The sequence below is a fragment of the Grammomys surdaster genome, unplaced genomic scaffold (genome assembly GCF_004785775.1).
Source record: "Grammomys surdaster isolate TR1022 unplaced genomic scaffold, NIH_TR_1.0 126113, whole genome shotgun sequence".
In the NCBI taxonomy this organism is placed as follows: Eukaryota; Metazoa; Chordata; class Mammalia; order Rodentia; family Muridae; genus Grammomys; species Grammomys surdaster.
In genome coordinates, this window is record NW_021620921.1 from 1,984,019 (window position 1) to 2,004,471 (window position 20,453).

General features: G+C 37.2%; 1 protein-coding gene across 4 annotated transcripts in view; it reads right to left on the reverse strand.

Moving 5' to 3' along the window:
* The window catches only part of Dop1a (DOP1 leucine zipper like protein A), a 98,103-nt gene that overhangs the window by 36,968 nt on the left and 40,682 nt on the right, over positions 1–20,453 (reverse strand). For all 4 annotated transcript variants that reach the window (XM_028756238.1, XM_028756240.1, XM_028756237.1 and 1 more), the window contains 10 exons: positions 18,456–18,555; positions 17,360–17,469; positions 16,196–16,304; positions 14,958–15,078; positions 12,902–13,021; positions 11,138–11,252; positions 9,930–10,163; positions 3,239–3,848; positions 2,344–2,618; positions 1,012–1,164 (listed from right to left, as the gene is read on the reverse strand). In XM_028756238.1, coding sequence (XP_028612071.1) covers positions 1,012–1,164; positions 2,344–2,618; positions 3,239–3,848; positions 9,930–10,163; positions 11,138–11,252; positions 12,902–13,021; positions 14,958–15,078; positions 16,196–16,304; positions 17,360–17,469; positions 18,456–18,555 — 1,947 coding nt within the window. The remainder of the gene's footprint in view (positions 1–1,011; positions 1,165–2,343; positions 2,619–3,238; positions 3,849–9,929; positions 10,164–11,137; positions 11,253–12,901; positions 13,022–14,957; positions 15,079–16,195; positions 16,305–17,359; positions 17,470–18,455; positions 18,556–20,453) is intronic.

The following is a 20,453-nucleotide window of genomic DNA, read 5'->3' on the forward strand; positions in this document are numbered from 1 at the left end:
TGCTGGTTTTTATTGTGATTTGATATAACCCTGAGTCATCAGAGAAGAATCTCAAATAAGGAAATGTCCAGATCACACTGGTTTGTGAGAATTGTGTTGATTGATTATTGATCTAGGAGGGCCCAACCCACTGTGGGAGATACTATCTTGAGACAGAATATTATGGGGTATCTAAGAAAGCTGGCTAAAGCTGGGTGTGGTAGTGTATACCTGTAATCTCAGCACTCTGGAGGCAGGAGTTGGTAGATCTCAGTGAGTCCCCGGCCAGCCAGGGCTATATATATAGAAAGGCCCTGTCTCAAAAAACCAAAAAACAAAAAACCAAAAAACAAAAACGACAACAACACAACAACAAAAAAAGCCAAGCAATCAAGCTAACTAGCTAAGCATGTGCAGGTAAACAGCCAAAGAGCAGGCTATAAAGCAATATTCTTCCATGGCTTATGCTTTATGTTCCTGTTCTGACTCCCCCCAATCATAGTGTGATGTGTAAAAAAAAGTCTCTATGGTATAGAAGAGTGCTTGCTTTACCTGTAGGCTTGCTACATGGTTTTCCAAGATGTTTGTATTTATATCAACCAATAAAAATATGTAAAAATTAATACTGTTTGAACTTTTTCATGAGTATCTTTTCTCAGAACTTATAAGTATTCGTAAAAAGGGAATGTTATATGTTAAGAATAACAGGTATATCATTTTATCTAGATTGTATCTAGATTTAGAAACAATGTAACTAAAACACAAGATTTGATCTAAAATTTGATATCTGAACAATTTTGAGAGAATATAGTAAGAGAAATTAGAATTTAAACTTTTTTCTTTAGAACAAACACTATTACTCTCATTTACTATTATGCTCTACATGCTTCTTCAGACGCAGGTTTAACCATTTTCCTAGAGAGGTTCCTTAATTTATCTTTTGGCGTTATGAGCTTGGGTGTGTGTGTATATGTATGCGAGCACATCTGTGACACATGCACTCATGCACGTGTGTGCAAGATAAGGACTTACCTTATCTTTATGGGTTAACTGCTGACTTACAACATCCTCACAGATGCTAGAAGAAGGAACCAAATTATGTAATTGATAAAATAGTTCCACACTCTTCTGATGGTGCTGAGGTGTCCCATCTCCCAGCTGGTCCCACAATGTTAAGGCCACATGCTACAGAAAAAGATGCAAAAGTGACTACATTACACAATATTCATAAAAGGAAAACCCAGCTGTTCACTTGCTGGTTATCTGGGCCCTTAGAATCTTTTATGATACATTTTAAAAGTTTAAGTCTTTTAGACTTATTGTACATGTGTGACTGCTTTGCTTGCATGTATCAAGTGTACCACATGTGGGCCTGGTGCCCATGAAGGTCCGAGCTGTTTGCTGCATCCCTTTCGACTTGAGTTGCAGACAGCTGTTATCACCATTTGGTGCTGGGAATTCAATCTGAGTTCTCTACTGAGGCAACACTCCAGACTCATACCCCTTTAATATTTCTTTTAAAGGCCTTGATCTATTAAAAAACATGGTGTCTCAAATAGTTAGAACTTTAAAAAATAAGCCACCTTTTAAAGAAATGTAACAGGAAAGAACTCTTTCCATTACTTTACTGTTTTAGTAAAGCTAACACCAAAACAATATGCCACATTCTCGTATCAAATTTAATTTTTACAAATGTATATTATTGACTAAAATATAATTCATAGTTCAAATATTCCAACTATTTATGAGTATTTTCTCCCTCTTCTTGAGTGCTGAGAATTGCAACACAGTCTCAAGCATGCCAGTATTATCACTCAGCTACATTCCAAGCCCACGGACCTTTATGAAGTCAGACTTAGAGCTACATATGCTATCATAATCTTTGATTTATGCCATTGATAAGAAGGCAAGAGTCTTCAAGGTTTACCATAGTATTATAGACTAGACTCCAGTCTATCATGAGGAAGTACCAGGTAGGTGAAATGACTTGAAATTGGGTTTAAAAACTCCTGAATGTATAATGAATCCAGCTGTATAAGGCAGTGAGCTCAAACCTACCTGATGTTCTCTGTAAAGAAACCAGTGTGGTAAATCAGACCATGCATATTGTTCTTGACGACATATACATCAAAGAAAATCAAAACACAGAAAGTCAGAACTTGTCATGGAGTTTTAGGAAAATAAGAATTTGCTTTATAAGAAAAAAGGATCATATCCACTTATGATGGAAATACCCACTGTATAAATGAGATTTCTTCTTGTTTAGTTGAAACTCTTCCCTCCCTTACATCAACGTCCCAGGTCAAGCATCATGAATGTAAGCATTATCTTAGTCATGTATAATCTGGATTTCTTGGCAATTACCTTGAAAAATTCAGTCTTCTCAGAGATATACCTCAGATTGCCCTGTGTGAGGGGAGGCCTAATAACCACAGCCACTCTTCCTTGGTTTGGACTTAAGGGTTGTGCAGGTTCCATGCTGTTGATGTTTTCTCCAGTGACCATGGCAACAGATTGAGTCAGTCCCACCAGGTCCATGACTAGAGACACAGCAACACTCTGGACACTGAAATCACTTGCTTGGCTGCAAGCACTCATCAGAGTCTGGAGCCACTGTGGAGGGTGGGCATGCTCACAGTCTGAAACAAAACACAACATCAAACATTTCTGTAGCTTTACATTAATTTCAAAATGACAAATAACTCTACTTCAGGCCTTGATCTATTAAAAAACATGATGTCTCAAATAGTTAGAACTTTAAAAAATAAGCCACCTTTTAAAGATATATACTTTCATGTGTCATGTAATACAATCTATCTTCCTATCTTTAGAAGCACTTTATCAACAAATATTATCTAAGGCCCACTGTCCTAAGCTTGCGTATGTAAACATTAAAGGAAACACATGTAACATCATAAGAAAGGAAGGTAGTGAAATTAATGTTACATTGTTTTTCCAGAACTTTCACTTTTAGTTTCTAACTTTCTTGCAAAATGTGAACGCCATGCAAATCATGTAATCTCCTAATAGCAACTCTCCCGTGACTACTTCATCGAGGCTGGAGAAATGGCTCACTGAGGAAAGGCACTTGCCACTGAGCCTGATAACCTGAATACGATCCCTGGAACCTAAATGGTGGAAGGAGAAACACACACACACACACACTGTATAAAATATTGAAATTCATGAATAGCACACACAGAGACACATATATACACGCTGCATAAAATACTGAAATAAAAATAGTAGAAATAACTACCAGTGTCAGGTTTCTCAGAATGTGACTCTGTATGGTTTCCCTCTGCAATGTAGACTGGGAAACTTGAGCACTCTAAGAAGAGCTGACAGGCAGCAAGGAAGGCAGAAAGGTATTCTTTTGATGTTTTTGGTGTATGTATGTTTCTTTCTTTTGCATCCCCTTGGGAATCTCTGTCCCATTTTGAAGTCTCTCTTTGTATTCGATCTCCCTGATGATCTGCAGCCAAAGCTTGAGGAAAGGAGTCACTGTGAATGATGTAGAGGTTGATGAGTCTGGAAAGAAACTGCTGGACATACTCCAAGCAGCACTGCATTGCAGTTTTCTGTACTGCCTTCCCACTTCGGCCTGCTGCCCCCTGAGTGAGGGTGGAAGGCAGCTGGATGACGGTTTCCTCAGAACCCACTGTGGACGCTGTTTCTGTCTCTGAAGATGTGCTGCCAATTGGGATGGTAGCTGTCCCCTGTCCATTCAGCTCTCTATCAAGATCATCAGTTCGGTCTGCTTGATACTGTATAAACTCAGTGAAACCACTTTCTGATGATCGACTACTTGGTGGGTTTTCGCCATCTTCAAATACTTCAGTAGGATTTTCCATAGAAACTGATGATACCTGATGATTTTAAACAAAGCAAATGACTGAGTAGGAACATAGATACTAGGAACTAGAAAGGGCGACCTTTCAGAGAAAGTTGTAGATTCCATACATATAGCTCAAGTTTACACTGAGATCAAAGGAGTTCCTAAACTGACTATTTTGCTGATAATCAATAGCAAACAGTAATAGGGTTCCAAAGAATACACTCAAATAAACTCATTCACCAAGTATTTATAATTTATTCCATCATAAAGTGAGCCTGGCTTTATCTAATGACTTGAAGTTTCAGATAAGGTTTTTTCACTTACTCAGGCTCAATTCTAACTAAAACTCTCCTGTCTCAAACTAAGTATCAGTAGAAGCATGTATCACCATGCTTGTTAGGTTTCTGAGTTCAATATATATATGTTTAGGATCTATATTCTTGTTTCAAATGACTATCTTCATGAAAGAATCTTAATGTCTAAACAAAATAAAGAATGAAGAATACAAGATTAAAAATCTTGCATTTTAAGTATTAGTTCAGACCATATGGAACATAGAAGGTAGGAAGATCAGGGGGTGGATGTTTCAGTCCTGCACTGCGGGGGAAACAGGACGATTGTGGGAGATAGAATGAGAGGGGGTGACAAGGGAGGGAGAAAGGAGGAAGAGGAAATAAGGGTGGCAGTTTCAGAATCTGAGGAGACTTGAGAGATGTACAGAGGGTCAGGAAATCAAATAAAAAATAGGTAGCAGGAGGGATGAGGAATTGAGTAAAGCCACTGGTGGGTCCCAGAGAAACACGAGGCTCCCAGGACTCAGTGGGATTGACACTAGCTGTAATATGCAGAGAAGGGGAGACAGAACCTGTGAAGACCACCTCCAGTAGATAGGCATGGCCCCTGGTTGAGGGATGGAGCCACCGACCCATCTTAAAGATTTTTTAACCCAGAAACGTTCCTGTCCAAAGGAAAAACAGGGACAAAAAATGGAACAGAGACTGAAGGAAGGGCCAACTGGGGGAACAGCCCCACCTGAGGATACGTCATGTCTGCAGACACCAAACCCAACACGGTTGCCATGGTCAAGAGGAGCTTGAGGACACAAACCAGTGTGGCAGTTCCTGGGAAGGTCCAGCCAGCAACTGACCAATGCAGAGGTGGATGCTTGGAGCCAACCATCAGGCTGAACTCAGGGAACCTGGTCGGGGAGCTGGCAGAAGGACTAGAGGAGCAGAGGGGTACTGCAACTCCACTGGAAGAACAACACAGGCTGGACTGACCACCCAGTTCTTCCAGAGACTAGACCACCAACCAAGGAGTACACCTAAAGGGATCTTTGGCTCCAGATACCTATGTAGCAGAGGATAGCCTTGCCTGACAGCAATGAGATGGGAGGCCCTTGGTCCGGGGGAAGTTTGATACCCAAGAGTAGGGGGATGATGGAATGGTGGGGCAGGAGAGTATGGGTGGGTGAGGGAGCACCCTTATACAGGCAAAAGGGAGGGAGGAGGGCAGATGTGGGATGGGGTGGTGGTGAAGGGGTAACCAGGAAGTGGGATATCATGGGTTGGGGGGGTTGGTGGAGGGGGTAACCAGGAAGTGGGATATCATTTGAGATGTAAACAAATGGAATGATTAATAAAAATAACAAAAAAAGAAATAAAATCTAATAAAGGATATGTTTGGGACCAGATGAATGAGTATCTCTGTTGAAGTATGCCACATGTCACTGTATACCCTTACACCTACATTTCTTTAGTGAACAGTTACTCAGCTCATATCATGTTCGGATCATAGATTAGGTAGTAGGACCAGCAGAAACAAATTAGAATCTAGAAAGAGACAATAGTAATACAAACAACCATTCCTGGAATAGAGGTGGAATTTAAGAATTGTTTGGTTTTCTTTAAATTAAGTTACGTATATCATGTGTTTGGTTACTGTGATAGAGGATAATCTGAATAAGATCATAAAATGTGATAGAGGATAATCTGAATAAGATCATAAAATGTTTTCTTATTAATACATGAACTAAGTACTCTTCTACTTAAAGCTAGGCTTGGCCCAGTGTTTCCTGCTTTAGTGAATAATATCACCATTCATTCAAACCAAGAAGATGGAAGCCTAAAGTCACTGTTGGTATTTCTCTACTCCCCCCTTTTCAACTTGCCTTCCACTCACATCAGTCTGCTGGCTAAGGGTGTGAGCTTTAAGTCAGCTAGGTCTGTAACATGAACTTGGTAGTCTCCAAACTTCCTAATTTGTACACAGCAGTGCCCTCTTATATGCAAAGGATATATCCTAAGACTCCTAGTAGGTACCTAAAATTGTGGTTAGTACTGAAAACTTCATAACTGACTTGTTCCTATACATATAGACCCCTGATAAGGCACAGAAAGAGATTAACAATAGTAATCACACACAACAATTCTACAACAGAGTAAGACTAACATGAATGTGGACTCTCCCAAAACAACTTATTGTAGCAAAGCCATCTTTCTTAGGATGATGTGACAGTGTGATGAGAAATGAGATGAATGATGTGGGCACTTCGCTATAGTATTAACGTAGCTATTTCATTAGGGTTGCTTCAACAAGCACATAGAAAAAGTCCATCTGATAATTAAGAAAGAGAGATGGATCGATATCAGATCGCCTATGCCAGATAAAGGGATGCTTTGCATGCTGAACAGGACAATGCAAGATTCCATTATGCTACATGCAACAGCAGCACACAATTTAGGACTTACAAATTATTACTAGAATTTTCCTTGTAACACATTAGGCCCACCATTCACTATTCATGGGCAGCTAAAATTATGGAAATGAGAGTGTTTATAAAAAGGACTACTGTACCAAAAATTCCCATGTTTTACAGTTGGTTTAAGGATTACATCATAGTATTTAGAAGACACCTGGCACAGGACCTCGTGCTCAGCAAGCACACAATGTTAGTGATATGAGTATCCTTATCTATCTTATTACAGTGTCTTGTAAGCTTTGTTCCTAAATGTATTTCTTCATTTACCCACATCCTGTTGGCCCAACTTAACCCCACCTCTCACCTGCACTACTGCAGGTCTCCCCACATCCATTTTTGTTTCTCAGATCCATACTCCATACTGCAGCCAGAGTAAGTTTCTAAAACATGTATCTTATTTTGGCACTTGCCTTTTTCCCCTTCTTTGTCTTCCCATTCCTCCTAAGACAAAGAATAAAAGCCTTAGTACAGCAGACAAGGCTCTGTTAACCTGGCCCCTGCCTCTCTTATAACTGCATCATCAGATGCATGCGGCTCTTTTCTGCCTTAAGGCCGATGCCAATGTTCCTTCCTGTCATGTGCTTCTCTGCCCCAACAATTCCTCTAGGGCTCTACTCAGATATTTCTACTTCAAGAAAACAGTTACTCTCAGCTAGGCCATCACCCTCCTACTCTCCATCCTGCATTCTTACCCCCAATTTGCCCCTACACTATTATATATATTAACTCAATTGTAATTCAATGTGTAATCACTTGTTTAATGTGTTTCTTAGCTTGAAGGAAAGGGGTGAAAAGTACAGAGACTGTAAGGCAGTTCCTGTAAACTACTGAAGGAACAAAGTCATTTCTATGTTCAAAGACAGAAAACTGAAGTTCAGGGAAGTTAGAATAAACTTGCCCAAGGTTGCAGCAGCAAATCTAAGTGGTTCCCGAGGAGCTTGGAGAGGGTGATCTCTAGTGACCACAGTGTTACTATGTACAGCACAGCTTTTCATAGAACAGTGTCAAGGTCTAGAAGCTAGCAATTGAACTTATCTGCCTCTCAAATTTTATTATCAAATTTACACCTATTTCCTTTCTCTTTTGAAAGACTATTCACCATATAAAATGATGTACTTTTTATAAAAAAAATTCATTCAGATAATAAAACTATCATTACCTTATTCCTATAAAATTATTTTTGTATTAATATGAAGGATGACACTAAGGTAATAAAATTTAATCTATAAATCCAATTAAAACTTGCACACATGCATAATAGTTATGGTTTAGGCTACATTACATGGCTATATAATTACTTCATGATAAATTTCTTTCTAAAAATAGAAAGGGTATTTTGGTCATTTGAGTAGACACCCAGTACAATATTATAAAAAGTACCAAGTGCCATGGGGCCAAACTAGGCTCACAACTGTCAAAAGTAGCAGCTCTTCATGTATATGGCAAAAAAATTAGAATATAGAAAATAGCCTCAGCCTGAAAATACTATCAGTTTTCATATATCCAAGATTTTACCATTGTACTTGAGGGAAAAACTACATGCTGGGAGCATGAAAGGAGAAGGGAGGATGAATGGAGGATGGATGGATATGGGAGTCTTTGTCAGGGTTAACAAAGTACTAGCATTTAGACAGTTTTATTTAACTGCCCTGCAGTTAGCTGAACACCATCGCATGCATCTCACCTAATGATCGCGAATAAAGGTCTTCAGAAAAATATCTGCATTTCCACACATTGAACATGTTACTGAAAAAAATGGTAACTGTGTCTTGCACAATTCCCATAAATTTTATTCAGCTGCAACATTAAATGCCTTTTAGTTTTATTTATAAGAAAACTCTTAGAGCACAGTGTAAGGACAACATCAGAAGAACTTTCCTACACATGGTAGAGACAGTATATATTATACGTACGTGACAGGCTGGAAGGCATTAGAAAAATGCTTTCGGTTTATGTAGTGTAATTCAAGTATACTTAAACAGTGAAAGCTCCTACTTTCATTGCATTATCAAGGATGTATTTGTACAGAATGAGAAAAATGTTTCAGGATTAACAGCTGGTGGGAAAGTTTGTACATATCTCCTCAAGTTTTATTTTGCAGGGAAGAAAAATAGGCTATCTAAAGAAAAGAAGCAATTACACAGCTACACAATTATAAATAAAAAACCCCTGATTCCCCAGGAATTTTCAAATACTTAGATTTCCATAATGCCAATATGACTACATTTAATACAATTATCATGTAATTCAAGTGAATATCTTTGTTCATATTTTACTAGATCTAATTTTTTATTTTTACAGTTATTTCCTGTGTTTTTATGTTTGTGTGAGTGTGTATGTGGAAGTCACAGTACAGTGCTTGTGAGTCAATTTTTCCCTTTTGCCATGTAGACTCTGAGGATTTAATTCAGGGCATCAGGCTTGACAGCAAATGCTTTTACTCACTGAGTTATTTTCTGCCCCTTACTAGATAGTTATTTTAATGTAAGTCTGAAAAAAATTAAACCACTGATCTTTCTATAAGAATTTCATTGGTATTAAAGTATGTCAATGGTACATTAAACATTAAAATTATATATCACAATCTTAGATATTATAGATATGTGTTTATATATTGAAAAAGTTTAATTTTGCTAAGTTTTAAAGAGAATATTGAGCATATGGGTACTTGAAAATAAAAAAAAAGGTTCTAAATTTCAAGAAAAGCATGCCAAACTTCTGGTGTACTGAAAGAATCAATAAAATTTATACATAGGCCTCTTACACAAACAGGTAATGTTGTGTGTTTACTGGGTACTTACAATGCAGCTAATGTGGCTTAGGCACTCAAGTTTCGAAATTAAAACAAAAAAGAATAACATAGCTATTATTAAACAAAGCATGTTTGGTACAAGTTGGATATAACTATAAATTTTCATATATAAATTTTATAAAACCAGTACAGATCAAGAATTCCTAATCAAAATTCAATACTTGTATAAAGATGTTCTAAAAATAAAATGTTCAATATATTTTGAAGACAGTACCAAAGAGTGAAGGATCACACTCATTTTCCTGACATCAATTATATATATATATATTACATAGAAAAATGATAATACATTTGTTATATTGGGCTAAGTAAAACAATGTCACTCATTGCTTTTAGTGTGACAATTGGAAAACTTTAAATTTCTAAAATTAGGTGTCATATGTATTTTACTTCTCCCACAAAGTACTAACATAGACAGTCAAACTACACAATGACCACAACCACTTTGATCTTAGACTCACTGATTTTGACTTAACTCAAAAGTGTTCTGCCCTGAAAAACATAGCTGATCCGATACCAAGAACTCCAGCTGAAATTACCTTTTTGTCTTCCCATTCTTTTACTGTATTGTTCTGCCCACTTGGAAACTGTACCACACCTCCAGTGCCAGCAGATAACAATGGAGGCTGAACCTTGCTAAGGATCTTTGAGCAGAGCCTTAAAGAATCTGTGAGCTCAGATAAGCGCAGTGTCTGGAGATGACTTGTCAAGGCAGAAATCATCCTGAGCAGTAACTGGGGCAGGTGTTCTGTCTGGATTTCAATATAAGTCTCCTGAAAATAAAGAAAGTTGAAAAAATTAATGTATAATATAAAAAGTCATAGTTATTTTATTTTAATCTATATAAGGGTATATTTTTGCTCAGGTTTTATAGGTATCATGCTTTTAACTAAAAGAGTTCATTGGCATTTTAATACTGATGACGTATAAAATCTCTATTCCTAGGTCTGTCGAGTTAGCTCAGTGTGAAGTGCTTGCCATGCAAGCATGAAGACCTGAGTTCGGATCCCTAGCATCCACATTAAAGCTAGGTGAGTGGCATACATCTGTGATCCCAGTGCTAGGGGACAGGGAGACAGGCAGATTCCTGAAGGGCAATAATCAACCACTTCAGTCTAATTAGCAATCTTCAGGGACTCTATCTCAAAAAATATGGTGGAGAGTGACTAAGAAAAACATACCCAGTGTTGACCTCCAGCCTCCAAGGCACAGATATGGGGAAACACATCATACCCCCAACCCACAAATTCTCAATCCTAGTACATCAAGCATATATAATTGAATACCCCAGTTTTATGTGCTATATTACTGAGATTCTAATGGAAGTGAATAAAATCAATCAAAATAAAAACAGGCTGAATGCCATACCTGACACAGCACCCTCATACTTCTAGTAGGCTTCAAAATGAGAAAGCAAAGAGTTGAGGAGAGAAAACACAGGGAAAACATTGCCAACAGTCTTCACGTAATAGAAAGAATTGTTAACCAATACAAATGTAGCATAATTCCACCCACTGAACATTAGATTTTACAACATGCAAGTAGGAAGTAGATTCCATGTATTCTATATATACATGCTAAGAAGACAAAAACACTTAGAAAATGTCATGAAAAAAGCTATGCCAAAGAAAAAACTTTTAGTTTTAAAGATAGAATTTATCTGTAGATGAGATTTGTGTTCATCATGAAATATATAAACAACGCTCTTAAAATTCTTTTTTTTTTTTTTTTACCAAGATAGTCTTACCAAGGAGACTATATCCAACAAAAAATCCACCAGTAAGCAGAAATTAGTCAGTTGTAACTCAGATGAATCACTACTGTCTCCAGGCCCAACCTGAAGTCTGGAGTGCAGTGTCCTCCTACAAAGGAAAAAAAAAAAAAAAGACTATCAAACACATTATCATATGATAGGAAAACATGTGATTACATCACTATTTAACAAATAAGGCTCAAGTCAAGACTGGGACACACAGTAATGCTCATTCTTGCTGCTCCAGGACACTGCCACACTGCTTCTACAGAAAATTCTCAAATCGAGGTCCCTATAATCTTGTCCCATGATTCCAGGTGTTCTGAATGTAACACAATTGTTGAGATTTGCACTGTGTCACTGTGGATGTGTCTCCTGATAAAAATTGATTTTTTTTTTAATTTGATTTTTAAACCGAGACACTTGGTTTACAATATGTTCTGCTGGATTGCTGTTACACCAATGTATGCTCCTCACATCTGGAATATAACTCTCCTTCAAGGCCTGAGACTAGACATCATGTTTTACAAGAAGTCTCTTCCGATCCAAGATGAGAGACAAGAAACACTGATATTAACCCATATTAATCATATTTGACCAAACACTGCCATGTCGTCTCAGGATGCAATTATACAATCTTCGACCAGTAAGAAACATAAACAGGTAGAGAATTAAATGAAACTAATGGAAAGGATGGGGATAGCTGATCCTGAGGTGTAGTTTGAGGGCATAAAGGCTACTGTGAGGTGAGTGACCCCTCTACAGGACCACCCCAGAAAAACAAAGGAAGCAGGATATATAAAGAATAGCACAGTGAAGGCTAAGCAGCACAAAAGGGAGTGAATGTTATAGTTCATGTTAGCTTAAAAAGCATGGATGTGTGTTGTGAATATAGAATACTTAATGCAGAAGGTTGGATATACGTGTAGAAAACAGAGTATAGCAAGGTGGGAAAGATACTCATAAATCCTCTTCATTCTTATACCTTAACCTATGAGGCATTTTCAATTTTTAATGTATTTCTGGGGCAGACATATATGTGTCTTACCTGTTCTACTATAAAGTCCCCGAGGTCAGGGACTATCTAATATGCCTAACACAATGCTTTTCAATTGGGCCCTCAACATCTGCCAACTAGACAAGCAATTAAATCTCCGAATAATTAAAGGGATTCATACATGTATAGTTCTAATCGCTTCCAGACTCAAGATTGGACATGCTTACTTTTTGACTCTGTGTTCTTCACGCTTTAGGAGTTAATTAGGTTGCAAAGGAACTGGGCTGAGAGTTGAAATAGAGATGTCATTCTTCTTCACTAGTTCCCTAGGGATTTTAGACTGTGTTTCAAACTTTCTTTCTTAAGGTGTGAAGCATTTATTATTGCTCATCAGTGACAATATGGGATGCTTCTGAGTTGGTAAAAACACACAGTAATTCTATTAATAAGTGGAAATACTTCTGGAAACTGTGCTGGTGCAAGCTGCTTTCTTCTCTATAGCCAATGACAGAGGAGCTGCTGCAGTCCAGAAAAATTAACACTTTCATCTGTACTGCTAAGTGAATAATCACCTCTAAGCTCTATTGTAATTCTAACATTATATGACCAGTGATTTTTATGTCCTAGATTGACAAGGTAAATTTAGATGATGGGTAATGAACATTTTTCAGTAGGAGTAAAATGTATAAAAGAACATTTTAAAAAGCTAAACATTAGCTTCAGATGCTACGACACCATAATAAATGAAGCAGCTAACCTACCGACAACATTCTTCAAACCAGCGTGCAATGTAATCCCACATATAATAAGGTTCAAAGGAATTAAAAAGAAGATTCGCAGTTTTAATCAGCTCGGCTGTTTTCTTGTTTTCCCTTAATTTACTAAAAAAGAAAAGAAACCAAACAAGTAGAAATATTAATGTGCTTTTCAAAACTGAGTGTGGTGTTCTTAGGGCAGCCCACATTACTACCCAGCTGCTAGAATACTGCCTAGTTGGAGGTAGACTACAGTGGTGACATAATCTAGTCCCACCCTGTTACATTATATAGAACTACTTTTCAGAACTTGAGTTTGCATAATTCACAAGAATGATAATCATAATTTGTTTAACATATTCTCTGTATAGTAGCCCACAAGAGACCAGCAAAGGCAGGTTCCCTCTGCCTCTTTTAAGACATGCTGCTGTCATATGTAAGATAGCTGTGCTTGAGAATCTCCTGTCTATGCCTCCCAAGGCCAGATGCTGGGATCACTACAATCCTGGGCCGTGATACCCAGCTTCCTTGGGGGGACTCTTTTCAGTGTGCAGCTGTTAATTTGGCATCAAGATTTTTGGTTTCTGTTGGCACATGTACACTGAATTGTGATGTGCTTTCAATAGCCTTCCTGCTATGGAATCTTGCTGTCTTGTCTATGCTAGTCAGAATTTTCTTTCAAAGGGTAAATTATGACCAGTTTTTGACCAGTCAAATGATAAAATTTAGTTTGTAAACCAATAAGGTGCTGGGTGTGTAGGTCAGTGGAAGACTCTCCAGGTCCCATCTGAGCAATAGCAAGAAAAAAGGAAAACATAAAGCATAGTTACTGTGAATGCTCATTACAGAAATTCTCAGGAACAGATGGTATTATTTCAAATGGTTACCCTTTAGCCTATTTCTTACCTATTTTTCTCCTATCCTTTGTATAACTGGAATGACTGTATTATATACACACTGTCAGTACAGCTGTCAGGGAGGAACAAAAAAACCTAATATACTCCCTAGGATAATACAAATTCTTAAGTACAGAGCACAACAACTTTTCTAACAAAAAAGTGAGAAATATATCATCAGAAATCATATGCATATGTTTTACATATAAAAGTATGCTTTAGGCAAGTTAAGGGTATTACCCAATTACCACCAAAGAGTCAATCAATAATGAAAGGCAGGCCGGGCAGTGGTCGTGCACGCCTTTAATCCCAGCACTTGGGAGGTAGAGGCAGGTGGATTTCTGAGTTCGAGGCCAGCCTGGTCTACAGAGTGAGTTCCAGGATAGCCAAGGCTATACAGAGAAACCCTGTCTTGAAAAACCAAATAATAGTAATAATAATAATAATAATGAAAGGCAGAATTAGTGAAAAACAAAACCAAACCAAACCCAAACAACAATTATAGTCTTGGAACCTTTGTCCTATTACAGTAGCAGTAATACTAGAAAGAAGTGACCCACCTAACACAGAAGAACAGGAAAAGACTTTGTCAGCAAGTCCAAGTGTCAGTCTCCTGTGAGTTTATAAATTAAATTCTCTGGGGCTATTATTTTCACATTAACTATCAACAGTTTTTCCTGTTTCACTTGTACATGTGCTCATTTATTCTGTGTGTATATGACATGTGCATGACATGGCGAGCATGTGGAGGTTAGAGGACAATTTACAGGAATGGTTTGGCTCCCTCTACCATCTGAATCCAGTGGATAGAACTCAACAGTCGGGCTTGGAGCCAAATGTCTTTCTTTAACCTCTGTGCCATCTTGTCAGCCCAACTATTCAACATTAATTTCATGAACTGGTATAATTAAGAATCAATCAAGGAATCAAGTAATGATCACTGTCTTGTTTAAAGTACCTTTTTAAATAATGAATACAATTATGATACTTCATTCTATGAAAGTGATAATTTTATTTATCATAATATAGATAAAAAATCTTTAGAGTAAAAAATCCCTAGCCATTACTGATAATCTCATTATATGAATTTATATCGTAGAGTTCATTTCATAAGCACTAATAAATGAGGCTGTCTTTTATATCTTGCTTAATTTTTAGTAATCTACCTGCTTAACTGAGCATGGTCCTTGCTGAAGGGTGGTTCCATCTGAAGATCCAATTCTGCTTTGCACTGAGAATACAAAGTTCTAAACACCTCAATCAGAACATCTTCTAGAATTACAGGTCCTGAAATTAATATACAGCAAATTATAGGCAGAAATAATTTAATACTAGCAAATCATGATGCCCTGAAGAATGATCCAATTGAAGCATGCTTTGAAGAAAGTACTTTAAGAAAAGATTCTTTCTCCCTAGAAGCTCAACTGAACTCTTATGTTTGAAAACATGGCCTGATAGTAAATAATGGGATAAGTGTCTGTTTAAAGAAGTGACATTAATAGAAGTGACAAAATCAGGAAATGATTTGGTTCAGTATCTGTTACCTTTGACAGGCTCTTTAGGTTTTGAGTCTTAGTTTACTTATCCCAAATGAGAACAACAAATGAGACTCACAGGACAGTCTGAACAACTTAGAAAAACTTCTTCAAGATGCACTGTGCAGCTCAAAGAATGACTGTCCACACCAGTGCTGTTGCTATATAACTCTCAAATTCAGAAGGATAAATCTGTCTGCTTCACAGTTCCTACTATTCTTTAAAAAATCCTCTCAGCTTCACCACAATCACAGAACACCTAAAAAACGACCCTGTTGAAGTTCTTCCCACACTTGCTACTTTCATATTTAAAAATTTCACTTTTAAGAGTTGATTTATAGCATATGTGCCAGAATACATATAATAATATGTGAAATAATTAGAAATTTTACATATTCTATAATAGCAAAAAGCAAAAATTGTTTTTCCTTAATTTATGTAAAAACTACAGTTAATTTTCTAGTATATCTGATATATAATATACATACAATGAAGGAAAGTACAGAACAACAAGAAGAGGACTGTGAAAGAAATATGTAACTCATATTTCTGTTCCAGCTCTCAAATTGTATGAACTATAAGTTAATTATGATAGAATGCTTCCATTTCAGAGAATAATGATTAAGAGTCTGAGATGACTGACATCTTTTAAAAAATGACTTTGTTGCTTAACAGTGCAAAACATAAGTCTTATGCTGACATAAAGGCCAGCTCCACATCTGTAACTTCAGTAAAGAAACTGGTAAGAATCTGTATTTAAAACCCATTTCAAAATACAGCAAGTTTTCCAATATCTTCATCTTAGTTTTATCATGAAACAATACAAAAGGATATGTCACCTCATGTTTTGGGACAGCAGCAAATATTACCTAGTTCAGGTTTGTCCAATAAACTGATTAAAATACGAAAAGGTTTTAGATCCTGCATGAGAGTGCTTTCTTCTCCAAATCCATTCACTTGTAAGATTCCCACCATGGCCTTTAAAAAAGAAAAGCACACTAGTGATTTTGAAACTAGTAATATTTTTAATGAAAACAGTTTTAACTATATCCATCTGAAATGCAGATCACATGGTTTGTGCTATTCTGATTGATGTCTTCTCTCTGTGCCAGGAAGAAAGACCCCAGGCTCATCCATTAGGAGAAAGCACAGTGCTTCATTTATTTTCACTATTAGTCTGTTATTTATTCTTGAAATAAGGCCTCACTATAAAGACTGGGCTGACAAAAAACCCATCATCCTCCTGCTTTAGTCCTCTGAGTGGTGAGGCTACAAGTGTATACCATCAATGTGGATCATGAATTTTCACTGGAAAAAAAAGGAAAGTCAAGAGAAGTGTATTGAGAATTTGAGTGTTAGCCCTCTAGATGTGGACATTTCTGTTTTGGACATAAATTTTTAATCATGCCATCTTATCCCAGAGGGATCTAGTATGCAATTATCTTCTTAGTTATTTCAATTTCAATGTACAATTTTCTTCATTTAAAAATGCTTCAAGCTGCGCACAGTGGTGCACACCCATAATCCCAGCACTTTAGAAGCTGAAGCAGATAGGTAGGTCATGAGTTCAAGGCCAACTGTGCTACACAGCAAGATCCTGTTTCAAAATCAAATACATAAATAAAAATGCTTGAGAAATCATTTGCTTTCTTAATATATCCTGTTAGAATACTTTGCGGTATCTTAAATAAATATATTAGGAAATAAATGCATAATTTTAATGTTTCCATGTAAGTTGCAGTCTTACTATATCTAGGCTGCAAAAGCCTAATCACCTGAGGTTTCATAGGAAATTTAGGTCCTGGGCAGTCTTTGAAATGACCCAACTTTCATGGGGCAGACAGGTAAAAAGCTGTCCTCCTATGGAGTCCAGGCATGATTGCCATTTTGCAGTAGCTATATATGTATTAGAATCATTCTTTGGATGTTTCTGAGTTTTGTCTTGACTTCAATTATGAATTCAGTTAAAGCAGGAGTTTGTCTTAGGCTTTTTCAATGGGAAGTAAGCAAAGAATAATGAAAACAGCTGTTACCTGGACTAACAATTCTTTTGAAAAGGTTGTGAAGTAGTAAGTGGCATGTTCTTCAGGATTACTGTGTCGTGTGCTCCTGGGTCCTATGATAGCACCGTTGTTATCAAAACCTCCATGGGAATAAATCACAAAAGTAATTAAAATGGAAGCCTTAACACTGTTTATTCACTAAATGCTAAAATATCTCAAAAACAGCACTAAACACTTACCCAATTAGTAGCCCATTCATTGTCAGCAAGAGAGACCATTTTAGATAGTTTAATAAAGGGAAACCAATTCAATAGATGAGTCTAATAGTATCCTTCCAGAATTATCTTATTTTACCCCAAATCTTACAGTGAAAAACTGACGATTACAACATCTCAGGTACATTATCAAGTGTCCTTTCACTCTAGTAAGAGGTTGTGAGGAGGCAAACCCCTCATACAAAGGTTGAGGGTGACGTACATGTAATGCTCTATGGCCAAGGTGTACACAGTGTCTCATACTGGTGTCCCCTGTGAGACAGTGGTACTTACTATTTAGGATTCATTGGTGACTTTGAAATTTTGGAATTTTGTCATAATTTTGACTATTAATTTACTCTTTATAATAAACTAACATTAAGTATAACCATAGAAATTTATAAGAGGAAAAAAATCCTGTTAAAGTAAACATGACTTTATGGATTAAAATAATTGGTTCCATTACTAGGCTTCTAAAATTTGCTCAAAAGTTTCATCATTACTAGTCCCTCCTCCACCTGGTTGGTCATCGTCGTCGTCATCATCATCGTCGTGGTGTGTGTGTGAGAGTGTGTGTGTGTGTGTGTGTGTGTGTGTGTGTGCTGTGCTGTGCCCTTGGAGGCCAGGAGAAGGCCCTGGATTCCTTGGAGCTGGAGTTACAGGTGGTGCTGAGCAGGTGAATTGATGGTCCTTTAGAAGAGCAGCAGATGCTCTTAAGCACAGAGCCATGTTTCTGGCACAGTTTTTACTTTTTTATTGTTCTTTTATACATAAATGCTTAGTTTCTTCATACAATTTGAGATTATACATGGCAAATCTTTTTTCATTTTTTTTCTTTTTGTCAATTATAAGCATACTCACTAATTACCTACCAAGAAGCCATGCATAAAGTCTTCGATTCAAGGACATATCCCTCCTTAGTACTACATGAAGGGCTGCTGACAAGATCCTGATCATATCTGGTCGAGTGGCCTGAAAAGAATAATGTAGTTATACTTAGCTGTAACATTGTTTTCACTCTTAAAAAGAAGAATGCTTTGAAGTCTGCCCTGAACATCAGTGTCAGGTGTTGTTATATAACATTGCTTTACTTAAACTTTCAAATACAGGAGCTATTACTTCTAATCTGAGGAAACAGGAAGAGCGGCAACATGACTCCGTTTCTTTTTGGGTAGTGTCAAAGGGCCAGTCTGGTCCCCAGCTCCCTCCAGAGCAGCAGAGGATGGCGCTGAGCTTCCACTGTTTGTCTGCTCTCTCTGCCTGCCTCTGTCTTCCACTTTAGCTTTAGAGCTGACACTACAGCTCACTTACTTTAGCACCATGTTTAAAGTTTTTTTCTTTTTTTTTTAGCTTTCCACCAACAGTAAAATCTGACACAAATGAGAATGATAAAGAAGACAAATAGTAGGAAATCATCTATCTGCCTTAGCCATTCAGCAATGTCAATGGGAGCTAAAGTCTTCAGGACACTGTTCGCATCAATTCAGTATGTTTTCTTTTTAAAAAAAATTCCACTTGCATAGTAGTATTTCGAACATGAGAAAAAACAAACAGAAACAAAGTCCAAATATAGTCCTTTTGTTCTAATCAATAACTTTAATTTTTTCCTCTAGCTTTAATTTAATGTTTAAAAATGACTAAAGTCTTATTTCAATCAAAAGATGTAAAGTTAAAAAAAGAAGGGGAGTCGTTAATAAATCTGTTAACTTCATGTGAGTGTGCATGCCTGCACACAATAAATACAAATTTTAAAAGAATATCACTAGGTAATAACTTAAATATACAATCTTGGAATCTTAAAATCAGATATTAGAAACTGACCAACATGAAAACTATTCTATACAAAGGGACCTAACAGCTACTAATGGCCAGTAGCTCCAGGTCTAGGGACTCCCCTCTCCATGCTGCAGCTGTTAGCAACTGAGTTTAACAGCTTTAAGGGTTGGCTTGGTAGGTCAACTCCGCTTCAGAGCAAGGCACTGAAGTATATGAGGTATATACTGAAGTATATCAGGACTATATGTGCAGCACAAACTGGACTGAATGGGTTTAAAATAAGAGATGAAACAAAGTTGGGTGGGTTGAGAAGGGATCTGGGAGGGCTTGAGGGCATGAATATAATCAACATGCGTTGTTTGAAATTCTCAAAGAACTAGTAAAAAATGAAAAAAACAACAGAAATGATCTATGCCTCTTAAGGAACTAAAGCACAGTGAAATGGAAATGCTTGGTAGTGCTTCATCTGGATGCAGAGCTGACCTTTCCTTAGTCACAGTGATGCTTCTCTATACAATCTTCCTGATATGGAAAAGGAACCATCTCCAGAATTAGCAATAGCTGAGGTGTTATAGGACAAGGCATCCACAGGTGACACATTATGCCCATTCTTATAGATACTGTCAGTAAGCTAGAAAGAGTGTCACGTGTGATCACTAGGTGCCATTCCAGGAGATCTACAGGGTGAAAACTAGTTACAAACAAAGAAAACACCATAAGACTATCTAGATATATTTCCTTTATCTTTTGCTGGGTTGACATTTCCCAATATGTAAGAAGTAAGTTAAACCACTGGAATATCTGCATGAAAAGCAGCCGAGTAGAGGCATCCATTATACTTATAATCTTTGTATTTTTGCTGCCATGTTCTTGGAGGAACATAAAAACACCATCAACAAAAGCAAATGAGTTGACGGTATAGCTCAGTGGTAGATGAGCTTGCAGGAATCCCTGGACTGGATTCCAATACATAGACACAAAAGAACATAGGAAGGAAAGCTGGCCAGTTTCACAGTGCTTTTAAAAGAATGCTATTGAAATTTAAGCTTGTTACTCAAGGTACATTTTCAGTCCACGAATTTTACTATTTTGTA